General features: G+C 38.2%; 1 protein-coding gene across 3 annotated transcripts in view; it reads left to right on the plus strand.

The window, feature by feature from the left end:
* LOC110451170 (protein FAM149B1-like) overlaps positions 1 to 15,599 on the plus strand; it is a 76,971-nt gene that overhangs the window by 4,826 nt on the left and 56,546 nt on the right. Inside the window, exon 1 of one of the 3 annotated variants that reach the window (XM_021499040.1) lies at positions 309 to 342. The exons of 1 other annotated variant lie outside the window; for it this stretch is intronic. In XM_021499040.1, coding sequence (XP_021354715.1) covers positions 314 to 342 — 29 coding nt within the window. In that variant the 5' untranslated portion in view covers positions 309 to 313. Of the gene's footprint in view, positions 1 to 308; positions 343 to 11,965; positions 13,283 to 15,599 lie in introns of those variants that run through there. One more of the 3 variants, XM_021499038.1, reaches the window with a different exon arrangement.

A 15,599-nucleotide genomic window follows, 5' to 3' on the forward strand; every position in this document is an offset into this window, starting at 1 on the left:
GACACTGGGGGCCAATCTGTTGATTTCTTTCTAAACAATGTCTTCTGAATAACCAAACAGCATTGGTTCATGATAATGTGGCTGTAGCTTGCTTAAGATGAAGGGCTATCAACTTTGTTCAAATTATCTTGATTTAATTTGAAGGAAGTATGCTTAAAGTACCAGTAAATTAAAATCTTCTAGCAAGGATCATTAAGGTATATGCTGTAGAGTAATGTTATTTAGCCTCAACTGTATAACATTAGTTTGCTTGCTATCACGTTTGTTCTAAACAATTTTAACCTTGACCCACTTTAAAGGTCACAGATGTGAGATGTATTTGTCAACAACATTGAATAAAAGGTGAGTGGTACAGGCTCTTTGGGTCTGTTGTTTTCAATACTCATTCACTGATGGCAAGTTGCTAAATATTTTGACAAATATGTTGGCCGTGGCTATTGAACACAGTTACCTTGGATGACTTACTTGATATTGATTGCTCAAGTGATTCAAAGCTTGCTTGCTGTTCAAAAGTAACTCACTTAAAAATCTTAAATAAATGTTTGTCTTTTTTCAGGATGTAACTGCTTGCTTGAGATGTACTTTGCAAAGGCTTTAGTTTGCTATACATACTTCTGTTCATGTTAACTCTTGTTTGTTGAAATTGACATTACTAAGAGACGTATGTGGTAAAATGTTGTGGTTTTGTCTGTAAACAAACTGATTGCTGATTGTGGTTGAAATAAGATTGAAATGTTAGTGTTCTTGAAGCTACAGTCCGTTAGCATTAGATTTTTTGGGATATTCTTGGAGCATAATCCCCATCCTGTAATATCACTATAAGAGAGATATTCTCTGGGGCTATTCCACCCTGTAATGTCAATGTGAGAGAGAAATTTCTGGGATATCCACACCCTGAAATGTCAATGTAAAAGAGGTATTCCCTGGGACTATCCCCACCCTGTAATGTAAGTGTAAGAGTGATATTGCCTGGGACTATCCCCACCCTGTAATGTAAGTGTGAGAGTGATATTGCCTGGGGCTATCCCCACCCTGTAATGTCAATGTGAGAGAGAAATTTCTGGGATATCCACACCCTGAAATGTCAATGTAAAAGAGGTATTCCCTGGGACTATCCCCCCCCTGTAATGTAAGTGTGAGAGTGATATTGCCTAGGGCTATCCCCACCCTGTAATGTAAGTGTGATAGGGATATTGCCTGGGGCTATCCTCACCCTGTAATGTAAGAGTGAGAGTGATATTGCCTGGGACTATCCCCACCCTGTAATGTAAGTGCGAGAGTGATATTGCCTGTGACTATCCCCACCCTGTAATGTGAGAGTGATATTGCCTGGGGCTATCCCCACCCTGTAATGTCAATGTGAGAGTGATATTGCCTCGGACTATCCCCACCCTGTAATGTCAATGTGAGAGTGATATTGCCTCGGACTATCCCCACCCTGTAATGTAAGTGTGAGAGTGATATTGCTTGGGGCTATCCCCGCCCTGTAATGTCAATGCAAGAGTGATATTGCCTGGGACTATCCCCACCCTGTAATGTAAGTGAGAGTGATATTGCCTGGGGCTATCCCCACCCTGTAATGTAAGTGTGAGAGTGATATTGCCTGGGGCTATTCCTACCCTGTAATGTCAATGTGAGAGTGATATTGCCTGGGACTATCCCCACCCTGTAATGTAAGTGTGAGAGTGATATTGCCTTGGTCTATCCCTACCCTGTAATGTAAGTGTGAGAGTGATATTGCCTGGGACTATCCCCACCCTGTAATGTAAGTGTGAGAGTGATTTTGCCTGGGACTATCCCCACCCTGTAATGTCAATGTGAGAGAGAAATTTCTGGGATATCCACCCCCTGAAATGTCAATGTAAAAGAGGTATTCCCTGGGGCTATCCCCACCCTGTAATGTCAGTGTGAGAGTGATATTGCTTGGGGCTATCCCTACCCTGTAATGTAAGTGAGAGTGATATTGCCTGGGGCTTTCCCCACCCTGTAATGTCAATGTGAGAGTGATATTGCTTAGGGCTATCCCCACCCTGTAACGTAAGTGTGAGAGTGATATTGCGTGGGGCTATCCCCACCCTGTAATGTAAGTGTGAGAGTGATATTGCGTGGGGCTATCCCCACCCTGTAATGTAAGTGAGAGTGATATTGCCTGGGGCTATCCCCACCCTGTAATGTCAATGTGAGAGTGATATTGCTTGGGGCTATCCCCACCCTGTCATGTAAGTAAGAGTGATATTGCTTGGGGCTATCCCCACCCTGTAATGTAAGTGTGAGAGTGATATTGCTTGGGGCTATCTCCACTCTGTAATGTAAGTGTAATAGTGATATTGCGTGGGGCTATCCCAACCATGTAAGTGTGAGAGTGATATTGCCTGGGGCTATCCTCACCCTGTTTTTAAGTGTGAGAGTGATATTGCCTGGGGCTATCCCCACCCTGTAATGTAAGTGTGAGAATGATATTGCCTGGGGCTATCCTCACCCTGTAATGTAAGTGTGAGAGTGATATTGCCTGGGGCTATCCTCACCCTGTAATGTCAATATCAATGAGAGGTATTCCTTGGGGCAATTTATCCCGACCCTGAAGTATCATTGTAAGAGAGGTATTCGTTGGGGTTTTATCCCCACCCTGTAATGTCAATGTGAGAGTGATATACCCTTGGGCTATCCCAACCCTAGTAATTCCAAATATGAAATTGCACTCCCCTGTTGAGGTTTAAGCAATTTTAAAATTAAAACCTTTCATTGATCTACAAATATCTCGTTTGTATTAAAAATAACCTCTTAATATTCCCATCAGAAACCTGTCTGGTCACAGAGGTGCACAATTTCATATTACAGGACTAGTATGTAAGTAGGTACAAAGTTAAATATGTCAAACAATGCTAAGTCCTAATAATTAGGTGTAGTGGTAATACACCAGTGACGAAATGTACTTGATTGTTACGCAATGCTGATCCTCTGTCATGTGTGTTTGGACACCTTCCAGCATTTAGAACAGCTTGATCACACAACGTTGTACCTAGATTAAGTTGTAATGCCTGGTAATGATATCAAATCAACAGGGATATTTAGGTTACAGAAGAAGCACATTGTTTGGCATTATTTGCAAGTAAAGCTACATATTTTGTCAGTGAAATATTAACCTGTAAATGAATTGTTTTTTGCATGACAAATAACAAAAGTTTCTGGGTCTACATATTTTAATACTACAAATCACTGGAAGTTGGAGTTATGTTTAAAGTTGTTTTGTGTTCACATAAGTTCACTTCTCTGGAATGACAACAGATTCAGTAATAGGCCACTTATGCTATATAACATTGCTGGTATGTCGCTGATAAAATGTCATTCCAATAATTTAGGTTTTCTTGTCTTGGTGGGTCTTTGATATTTTCTTCCAAAAAGATATAGAGTATATTTAGTTGTTTCCCATTGGATACCATGTATACATCACGAGTGTGGCAGAATATTGATATTTTTTCATGAGTGCAAAGCACAGTCTACTTAGTTAGAATACTTCTTATACTGGTAACTGATGTAACATTTTACATGATAAAAGTTTTCTGATTGGACCTTACGTCAATGTAGAAATTAAGTGATTCAGACATTGTAAACAGTGGAAGTTTGGCAGGGTTACGCACTAAGAGTTACAATGTTTGTTTGCTAGTCTACTGGATTAGTTGAATAGTTTATTTGCTGTACTTTGTAAATGTAGATAATTTAAGATTTCAGAAATTCAGTAAGAAATAGAAAAAAGTTATTTTCGGTAAGAGACATACAACCCACCTATTACGGTATAAATAAATTATGGTAAAATCCTAGGAAATTTGGACAATTACAAGATTTCTGCATTTTAAGCAGTGTTTGAAAAGGATATTCTCATTTTATATCTAAAATAATATTATTTCAATATTATTATGATCAGAGTGTAGACTGATCTCTTTCATTAGTGTGATATTTTGAACACTTCATATGATTTTGTGTTATTTTGAATTTACGCATTGTGTTTTTGAATATATTGCACTGAAATTGAATTGAAATAACTCAGTTGAAATACTCATTGTTTGATTTTTTTTTCTAGATTTTATTAGAAACATTGATATAATATGCTGGTACATTTGTATTATGAAAATATACTGTCATCATGTAAATCATGCAAAAAAGAACATTTATAGATATATTACCCTAGTGTACTGAGTTTATAATGAATTTTGTATACAATCTGTTAAGAGGTTGAGTCCCTTAGATTGGAATCGGAGAGCTACAATACAGCCAGTAAGCATGTTGAGCTTGATATGTCGGCCTGTCAGCTATTTTACTTATGTTGTGTATACCAATGGTGTACAGGTCTGTGATGTATTCCGTTAGTCGTTGACATGTATCTCATTGTTCTTTTACCTAACATATCAGTCAGAATGTCTGTGTATTTATTTAGATCTCCAAAAGGTCAAAAACAGTGAATAACCTTGATGACTTTGGTGTAGATCGTCAAAGGTCTCCAAGTATAAACCCAGAAAAATAGACACGCTTGATCAGTCTCTATAATTATCATTGCTGGTGATCTGTTTATGTTTCATGACTTGCAGAGAGCTCGTGTAGATGTTATTGTTATAAATACCAAAGCCAATGATCAAGTTCCGCTAATGATCTTCATAGCTCATTACCCACTCTTTATGTGGTTATCTGGTACATTCAAAACACAAAGCTTTTTGTTAGTGTGGTTGTGCCCATACCATGTTAGTGCTTCCTTTGAGCTGTGCACTGGAATAGGGACTAATGGTAGTGCTATTTAAATGTAATTAGTCTAGAGAGTTGGCTTAATATGCATACATATACATTGCTGTTGATTTAGTGCAGTTGTTTGTCTATTGTAGCCCGAAAATCATTTATACCCATACCATTCTTATTCTTTATTGTATGAGCACATACAATGAAAATCCATTGTGTGTCTAATTTAACTGACATTGTGTTATATGAAGACTTCATGTTTTCTACAAGCTATCATTGTCATCGTTCAAGAATGTTGCATTGCGTTTATAGAATATATATTGTGTGACAGATAAGTTGTGGTGAAATTGTATAGCTCACCAGATTGCAATAGTATTGGTTGTCATATATATTAGTTACTGATGGAATCAGGGAATTGACAGCAGTTTAACATATATAGGGTACAGATGGATATAACACAGGTGGTCATGACACCAATGATGACAGTGGTTGTCATGGCACCAATGATGACAGTGGTTGTCATGTATTTAGTACTGATAATGTCAACAATGTCAATGGCTGTCCTGTATTGAGTTCTGATGGAATGACAGACAACAGTGGTTGTCATAGATTGCAAATTAATTGAATGAGAGGTAACAGTGCATGGTTTTATCAGTGTTTTCAGATGACAGTGGTTAAAAACGGCAGTGAATGAGAGACAACATTTGTTGAGTACTGATGGAATGAGAGAGTACAGTGATTGTCATGTATCAGTGTTACCAGATTACAGTGATTGTCATGTATCAGTGTTACCAGATTACAGTGATTGTCATGTATCAGTGTTACCAGATTAAAGTGATTGTCATGTATCAGTGTTACCAGATTACAGTGATTGTCATGTATCAGTGTTATCAGATTAAAGTGATTGTCATGTATCAGTGTTACCAGATTACAGTGATTGTCATGTATCAGTGTTATCAGATTACAGTGATTGTCATGTATCAGTGTTATCAGATTAAAGTGATTGTCATGTATCAGTGTTACCAGATTACAGTGATTGTCATGTATCAGTGTTATCAGATTACAGTGATTGTCATGTATCAGTGTTATCAGATTAAAGTGATTGTCATGTATCAGTGTTACCAGATTACAGTGATTGTCATGTATCAGTGTTATCAGATTACAGTGATTGTCATGTATCAGTGTTATCAGATTACAGTGATTGTCATGTATCAGTGTTATCAGATTAAAGTGATTGTCATGTATCAGTGTTACCAGATTACAGTGATTGTCATGTATCAGTGTTATCAGATTACAGTGATTGTCATGTATCAGTGTTATCAGATTAAAGTGGTTGTCATGTATCAGTGTTACCAGATTACAGTGATTGTCATGTAGCAGTGTTATCAGATTAAAGTGGTTGTCATGTAGCAATGTTATCAGATTAAAGTGGTTGTCATGCAGTGGCTGTCACGTTTCAGTGTTATCAATTGTTTTGCATTGAGTACTGATGAAATAAACAATTGCAGTGGTTGTCATGTGTCAGTGTTATCAGATTACAGTGGTTGTCATGTGTCAGTGTTATCAGATTACAGTGGTTGTCATGTGTCAGTGTTATCAGATTACAGTGGTTGTCATGTGTTAGTGTTATCAGATTGCAGTGGTTGTCATGTGTGGTTATTATGGAATGAACACAGTATTGGTTCATTGTTTAGAGTACTGTTCGGGGACGAGTATGGAGATGATGGCGTCCGATTGACAGTTATGGAGTTATGTTACAAACATACATATAGGTTTCATTGATACCATTTGAACAAGTTGCCTTAAAGGACCAAAGGGATTTTACTTTATTGTTAGTTGCCAGGTCTAGGTCTGTGACTTGCTTTTGTCATTTTCACCATGTTTCAGTATATTGATTTTGTGTAATATCAGGGTAGCCAATCTTTCTATGCATTTATACTATAAGAAACTTATCCCATATATTACTGCAAACTGAATTATTGATGGAACGAAAATGAATAAATCTCTTTGATATGAAATAGAAGTTGATGTACAGTATGTATAGTTTATGAAGTAAGAAGAAGCGGTATTGTGTTGCTGCAGGATTCCAGACCACATTATGGTAATGTAGCAGTATCTTGTCATTGTGTAGTTCTGTACAGTGACCTACATCTGTGTAGGCTTCTTCTTTGTGGTAACTTAGCGGATTCTGTTCTGCATTTGTAAACAATGGCATCTGTGTATATAACAAATCTATGGTTTAATATTATGGACAGACTTATGATTTATAATCACCATTCATGTATTTTTGTATACAACACTTCTCAAAATCCAACTGTTTTATATACTGAGTGGGCCACCGAATGATGTATCGAAAAAAGGTCCCATTTTTATTGTCATTTTTCACAAAAAGGTTGATGCTCTGATATCAAAACCATAAAATAAAAGAATGGTATTGGAAATGCAAAAAAAAAAAAACTTTTTAAAGATTGGTTTTATTTGATGAAATCACATCAATTTCTGATTATGATATAGAAATGTATTTACATATTGTTCCTATTCATTTAATGTCAGTAAAACTCATTCTTATATTACCAAGTAAATCATTATTGTAAAGAGACGTGTTACATAGTCTGTAGAGAATCGTAATTTTGTTTGATTGGTTAGACCACGAGACAAACTTGATCATATACCTTGTAAGTCTTACGCCACCCAGGAGTTTTCCAACACATTCCCTTTAAACTTCATTATGCTATGGTGTTCCTCTCAGATAAAGGTGACTTGTAATGGATAGGACAATTGCCCTTGTACTATAATGTATAATTATTAGGTGTTGGCTGTTTACTTGCCTTCTAACAAAGCCATTGTTGTGTGATGCCTTCCTTTCCCACATATCCTGATCAGTGTCTGTCTAGGGTGAGTAGCTAGAAACAAGCCGATTTTTGACCTTGGGAGTGGGTAGGAAAGGACAAACAGGTCTGACTTTGTGAGTGGGTAGGAAAGGACAAACAGGTCTGCCCTTGTGAGTGGGTAGGAAAGGACAAACAGGTCTGACATTAAGAGTGGGTTGGAAAGGATAAACAGGTCTGTCCTTGTGAGTGGATAGGAAAGAACAAATATGTCTGTCCTTGGAAGTGGGTAGGAAAGGACAAACAGATCTGTCCTTGAGAGTGGGTAGGAAAGGACAAACAGGTCTGTCCTTGAGAGTGGAAAGGAAAGGAGAAACAGGTCTGACCTTGGGAGTGGGTAGGAAAGGACAAATATGTCTGTCCTTGGGAGAGGGTAGGAAAGGACAAACAGGTCTGTCCTTGGGAGTGGGTAGGAAAGGACAAATATGTCTGTCCTTGGGAGTGGGTAAGAAAGGACAAGTAGGTCTGTCCTTGGGAGTGGGTAAGAAAGGACAAGTAGGTCTGTCCTTGGGAGTGGGTAAGAAAGGACAAGTAGGTCTGTCCTTGGGAGTGGGTAAGAAAGGACAAGTAGGTCTGTCCTTAGGAGTGGGTAAGAAAGGACAAGTATGTCTGTCCTTGGGAGTTGGTAAGAAAGGACAAGTAGGTCTGTCCTTAGGAGAGAAAGAGACATGTATATCCATCTGTACATATTGCAAGGAACAAGTAGGTTTATTGTGTCTGTGTCAATGAAACAGACCATAGCTGGCTGTGACTAATATATCTAATAAGTGATGTCAAGTCATGGCAACACAATAGGTATCAAGAATGAAAAAGGTACTAGCTACTGAAATGATCTCATCACTTCTGATTGATGTATTCATTTTGATATTTATAATTTCCTCTAAGATTATTCATTTTGGATAAATTGCTGGAGTGTGTAGATAGATATTGACTAAGTTTACAGTACTGTACACCTCGTGATTGGAAATGTTCAATATTTAGGCAGTAAGATGATCAAGATCCAATACAAACATGATACCCATTGCTTGGGTTCTGAATTCTATTTTTCCAGAGCTTTAAAAGGGGTAATGATCTATAAACAACATCAAAAAGCCATTTATTTCTATCAAGCAGGTATTAAAGGTTGTATTGATGGTACTCACCAACCACAGTACAGTACTGTTGTCCTGAACAAAGACACCAAGCTCTGTTCACATGATGGTTTAAATGCACTGAAAACTGGTCATTTAATGGTACAAACTCACCAAGCTCTGTTCACATGATGGTACAAACTCACCAAGCTCTGTTCACATGATGGTACAAACTCACCAAGCTCTGTTCACATGATGGCACAAACTCACCAAGCTCTGTTCACATGATGGCACAAACTCACCAAGCTCTGTTCACATGATGGCACAAACTCACCAAGCTCTGTTCACATGATGGCACAAACTCACCAAGCTCTGTTCACATGATGGCACAAACTCACCAAGCTCTGTTCACATGATGGCACAAACTCACCAAGCTCTGTTCACATGATGGCACAAACTCACCAAGCTCTGTTCACATGATGGCACAAACTCACCAAGCTCTGTTCACATGATGGCACAAACTCACCAAGCTCTGTTCACATGATGGCACAAACTCACCAAGCTCTGTTCACATGATGGCACAAACTCACCAAGCTCTGTTCACATGATGGCACAAACTCACCAAGCTCTGTTCACATGATGGCACAAACTCACCAAGCTCTGTTCACATGATGGCACAAACTCACCAAGCTCTGTTCACATGATGGCACAAACTCACCAAGCTCTGTTCACATGATGGCACAAACTCACCAAGCTCTGTTCACATGATGGCACAAACTCACCAAGCTCTGTTCACATGATGGCACAAACTCACCAAGCTCTGTTCACATGATGGCACAAACTCACCAAGCTCTGTTCACATGATGGCACAAACTCACCAAGCTCTGTTCACATGATGGCACAAACTCACCAAGCTCTGTTCACATGATGGCACAAACTCACCAAGCTCTGTTCACATGATGGCACAAACTCACCAAGCTCTGTTCACATGATGGCACAAACTCACCAAGCTCTGTTCACATGATGGCACAAACTCACCAAGCTCTGTTCACATGATGGCACAAACTCACCAAGCTCTGTTCACATGATGGCACAAACTCACCAAGCTCTGTTCACATGATGGCACAAACTCACCAAGCTCTGTTCACATGATGGCACAAACTCACCAAGCTCTGTTCACATGATGGCACAAACTCACCAAGCTCTGTTCACATGATGGCACAAACTCACCAAGCTCTGTTCACATGATGGCACAAACTCACCAAGCTCTGTTCACATGATGGCACAAACTCACCAAGCTCTGTTCACATGATGGCACAAACTCACCAAGCTCTGTTCACATGATGGCACAAACTCACCAAGCTCTGTTCACATGATGGCACAAACTCACCAAGCTCTGTTCACATGATGGCACAAACTCACCAAGCTCTGTTCACATGATGGCACAAACTCACCAAGCTCTGTTCACATGATGGCACAAACTCACCAAGCTCTGTTCACATGATGGCACAAACTCACCAAGCTCTGTTCACATGATGGCACAAACTCACCAAGCTCTGTTCACATGATGGCACAAACTCACCAAGCTCTGTTCACATGATGGCACAAACTCACCAAGCTCTGTTCACATGATGGCACAAACTCACCAAGCTCTGTTCACATGATGGCACAAACTCACCAAGCTCTGTTCACATGATGGCACAAACTCACCAAGCTCTGTTCACATGATGGCACAAACTCACCAAGCTCTGTTCACATGATGGCACAAACTCACCAAGCTCTGTTCACATGATGGCACAAACTCACCAAGCTCTGTTCACATGATGGCACAAACTCACCAAAGCCAGGTTACTTGATGGTACAAACTAACCAAGACCTGCTTCAAAGTCACATTGTGTAAACACAAAGTCACATGACATTGCAGCAATCTTTTATTACTTATCTTGTGTTTGTGACTTGCTAAAGATCTGTTACATCACACAAAGCTGTGACTTGGGTAGAAAACTGTAAGTTGTGACTTTGGTTAAGAAATGAAAAACATGACTTGAAAAGATAACTGAAAACTTTTAGCTGTGACTTGACTAAAACTCCTAGCCTACACTTGGCTGAAGAAATGATAAGTGTGACTTGGGTAGGGACTAAGCTGTGACTTGGATAGAGGTATGTAAGCTCTGACTTGGATAGAGGCATGTAAGTTGTGACTTGGGTAGAGGTATATAAGCTGTGACTTGGGTAGAGGTATATAAGCTGTGACTTAGGTAGAGGTATATAATCTGTGACTTGGGTAGAGGTGTATAAGCTGTGACTTGGGTAGAGGTATGTAAGCTGTGACTTGGGTAGAGGTATGTAAGCTGTGACTTGGGTAGAGGTATGTAAGCTGTGACTTAGGTCAAGATATGTTAGCTGTGACTTGGGTAGAGGTATGTAAGCTGTGACTTGGGTAGAGATATGTTAGCTGTGACTTGGGTAGAGGTGTATAAGCTATGACTTGAGTAGAGGTATGTAACACCCTGTATGGGTAGAGGTATGTAAGCTGTGACTTCGGTAAAGATATGTTAGCTGTGACTTGGGTAGAGGTATGTAAGCTGTGACTTGGGTAGAGATATGTTAGCTGTGACTTCGGTAAAGATATGTTAGCTGTGACTTGGGTAGAGGTGTATAAGCTGTGACTTGGGTAGAGGTGTATAAGCTGTGACTTGGGTAGAGATATGTTAGCTGTGACTTGGGTAAAGATATGTTAGCTGTGACTTGGGTAGATGTGTATAAGCTGTGACTTGGGTAAAGATATGTTAGCTGTGACTTGGGTACAGATTATTATAATGGCATGAACAGCGGGAGATGAACTGCTGCCCAAGTACCCAGCTATGCAGGTCCAACCACCTGGCATAATCAGGCTGTTTTAATGGATCACCTCTCTTTTGTCCCACCATTTTAAGTGAATTCACATTGAGCATATCCATCAATTCATGTAAAATGGATTTAAGACCTTTCTTACATGATCAAAATGCATGAGATGTTTAGTGAATGACAGTCACATCTGAAAGCAGGCAATGCTATATTACCTTTGCCCTTTTAGCATCAGGAGTGGCATTTTAATATACATGTGAATGGAAACATAGTGTGATGCTTTGAATGAAAACTTCCCTGACTGAAACCTCAATGCTTGATATACTGGAATATTCTGCCCGATTGTTGGTGACTTTTACCAAGTATCGTTATACGACGCAACCCCTTCTGATACAGAATGATACCAATACTTCTCCATGGCAGTCCTAACTTACTCTGAAGCCATATGCAAACGTTTTGAAACAGAGGACAAGGAGTCATGTTCTGACGTGAAGTGGAAAGTGGTGTAAAATGTTGTTTTTTACACAGGAAAATGTTTGAAGAAAAGATAAGACTTGTGAAGATTTATTGGTGCTCCTTTGGGGGTTGAGAGTGTATACATACAAAGAGCTGCAATAGATAAATCAACATTTCAGGGTATATAGGTATTGGCAGTGCTGGAGTGACTGGTTACAGGTGTAGGTATCCAACAGTGTGTAAACACCTTACGGACCAGATCAATTGCTGGGTAAGCCGTGTGCTGGAGATCAGAGATATATAGTAGGTCTGGCAGGGAAAGTGTGGCACTGCCGCACTGTCAATGTCACCTCACACTTACGATACTCGCTGGAAACCTGTATAGGTAATTATGTAAATTCCACAAGGAAACACTGGGCCACCCGCCTGCACAAATGGATCGCTGGTATACACAGTGGAAGGTATCCACCTGAACCTACTGACAGGAGCACTGCACACCTCACTGACAGCACCCCACTTCTGTTAGTGTCACAGGCTGATCAGCAGTATACCCAGATAAGAATGACTAGTCAGTGGAGAGTTCATTTGGTTTTGAAGAATAACTGTAACACATATATATAAGTATATATATATACAGTTTTGAAAAAACCTGATGTTTGGAATGATGATAAAATTTAAATTCAATACTAATACAGAAGTGAACAAGTGCGTATGAGGGCCACTAACATTGATTGGAATCTAGAGAAACTGTGGCTAAGAACATGAAATAACAATGGCTTGACAAGGACTCAATTTTTAAAGTTTTGGTTTAGAATCAAGCTGTTGGCTGTATGTGTGGATTTATTGTTTCGGGATTAAGGTTTGACAGATTTTGTGAAAGGACGTTAACAGGTCTGTTCCAGTGGATTATTGTTGTAGCACTGTACTGCTGTGTGTTTGTGTGTTTACAGTCCTAATCATGGAAAACCACCTACTGCATGCTATACCTATGTAACTTAATTCTGTCTTATTTTTTTATACTATATTTTCAAAATGTGATATATGAAGAATGGTTTGGTGTGTGAGTGCAATGTTTGGATATATACCACCTGTTTCTGGAAGTTAGTGCCGATTTGGATCCCCATGGTAGTGAGAAAGCTTTAACAGTAAGGAAGCACTCACTATCATGTTGCACCTGGAGATTGTTGGTTCGAACCCACGACCAGGGGTACCAGGAAGGATTGGGTATTTGGAGAGAACCGCCAGTGTCACTCCCAATCCAATACGAACAGCTCACATTCTCCCTGTTGGCTCTAGGTATGTATCTAAAACAAATGAAGCCAAGAGAATTACCATTATGGTAAATGGTTAAATACAAGAGCTTGGACACTTTGATACTGACACTGGTTCAGCCTTGATATATTATTGTTGCCACATTTGCGAGATAAACTGTATCATATAATCCCTCAAAAGTCCAAAACCGTCTTTCTAGATACATAATATAAAGCTACAATATTTTCCTCCTTTCCCTGGCTCAGTTTTTAAAAAAAATGCAGAATGCTGTATTCACTTGTATGTGTGATATTTTTCACTTAAGTTTTCTCTGTCATTCAGCAGTAAAAAGCTGAAATTAGAACTGAGTTGAAACTTTTACAGTAACTGTTGTTATCTTTTTCTGTCTTAATTTAACACTTTGAAGAAATTGATATAGAGGGTGTAGTGAATAATTACATCATATAATACAATGTTATATATAGAAATAGTCATTTTCATAAGATATAATTTAAGTGATTTCAAAGATCAATTTGAAGCATAAAATTTAAATAGTCAAATAAAATATCATCCAAAACCGCATTATAAAGCTGGCAAGTTGTAATCTTGAACTTGTTTTACATTGGTCAGAAATGTTTAAATTAAAAATAATGCAGATTTTGTAGCTAAAAAACACCACTATGACCAGTAAACTGGCATTGGAGGAAAACACTTGTTTACCTTAAATCACTTTATAACATGTACTTAAAACACTAGATTTTTAATATGGTTTCAATGTCCAGTATACTGTTATGGCAGGAAACAGTCACAGTGAAAAATTTGCTTTTGCATGTAAAATCTTTATTATTCCCCTATAATTACTTTATACTGTATATATGGTAGGCTGTGTACTGATATTATTCCCCTATAATTACTTTATACTGTATATATGGTAGGCTGTATACTGATATTATTCCCCTATAATTACTTTATACTGTATATATGGTAGGCTGTGTACTGATATTATTCCCCTATAATTACTGTATACTGTATATATTGTAGGATGTGTACTGATATTATTACTTTATACTGTATATATGGTAGGCTGTGCACTGATATTGACTGTCATAATAAACCTACCCTCATTACAAAAGTCAAAGAAGGGGAAAGTTAGACTGCGGTAATAATTCCTCCTGTTCAGTCAGTTGATTACAAAAGAATTATTTCTCTGACACATTTGTTATTTGCTAATCAAGACCAAACTGAGCATCCATTAAAATTGATAGATGAGAAAGGTATTGGGTATTAATGTCAGTGGGTTAATATAGGGGTTATCTCATGAATTACAGTGTTATGTAGAAGTTATCTTATGAATTACAGTGTAATGTAGAGACTATCTCATGAATTACAGTGTAATATAGAAGTTCTCTCATGTTACAGTGTTATGTAGAAGTTATCTCATGTTACAGTGTTATGTAGAAGTTATCTCATGCTACAGTGTTATGTAGAAGTTATCTCATGAATAACAGAGTTATGTAGAGAATACCTTATGTTTCAGTATAATGTAGAGAATACCTCATGTTACAGTATAATGTAGAGAATACCTCATGAATTACAGTGTAATGCAGAGACTATCTCATGAATTACAGTGTTATGGAGAAGTTATCTTATGAATTACAGTGTAATGTAGAAGTTGTCTCATGAATTACATTGTAATGAAGAAGTTGTCTCATGAATTACAGGGTTATGTAGAAGTTATCTCATGAATTACAGTGTAATGCAGAGACTATCTCATGAATTACAACGTAATGTAGAAGTTATCTCATGAGTTACAGTGTTATGTAGAATTTATCTCATGAATTACATTGTAATGAAGAAGTTGTCTCATGAATTACATTGTAATGCAGAAGTTGTCTCATGAATTACAGTGTTATGTAGAAGTTATCTCATGAATTACATTGTAATGTAGAAGTTGTCTCATGAATTACAGTGTTATGTAGAAGTTATCTCATGAATTACAGTGTTATGTAGAAGTTATCTCATGAATAACAGTGTTATGTAGAGAATACCTCATGTTACAGTATAATGTAGAGAATACCTCATGTTACAGTGTAATGTAGAGAATACCTCCTGTTACAGTGTAATGTAGAGGTTACCTCATGCTACAAATCTGTCTTGTTTGAGACCCTAAGACATGTCATTACTGTGTGGTAACAATTCTGTACTGTTTGAGGCCCTAAGACATGTCATTACTGTGTGGTAACAATTCTGTACTGTTTGAGGCCCTAAGACATGTCATTACTGTGTGGTAACAATTCTGTACTGTTTGAGGCCCTAAGACATGTCATTACTGTGTGGTAACAATTCTGTACTGTTTGAGGCC

This window comes from Mizuhopecten yessoensis, unplaced genomic scaffold, assembly GCF_002113885.1.
Source record: "Mizuhopecten yessoensis strain PY_sf001 unplaced genomic scaffold, ASM211388v2 scaffold5859, whole genome shotgun sequence".
Classification (NCBI taxonomy): domain Eukaryota; kingdom Metazoa; phylum Mollusca; class Bivalvia; order Pectinida; family Pectinidae; genus Mizuhopecten; species Mizuhopecten yessoensis.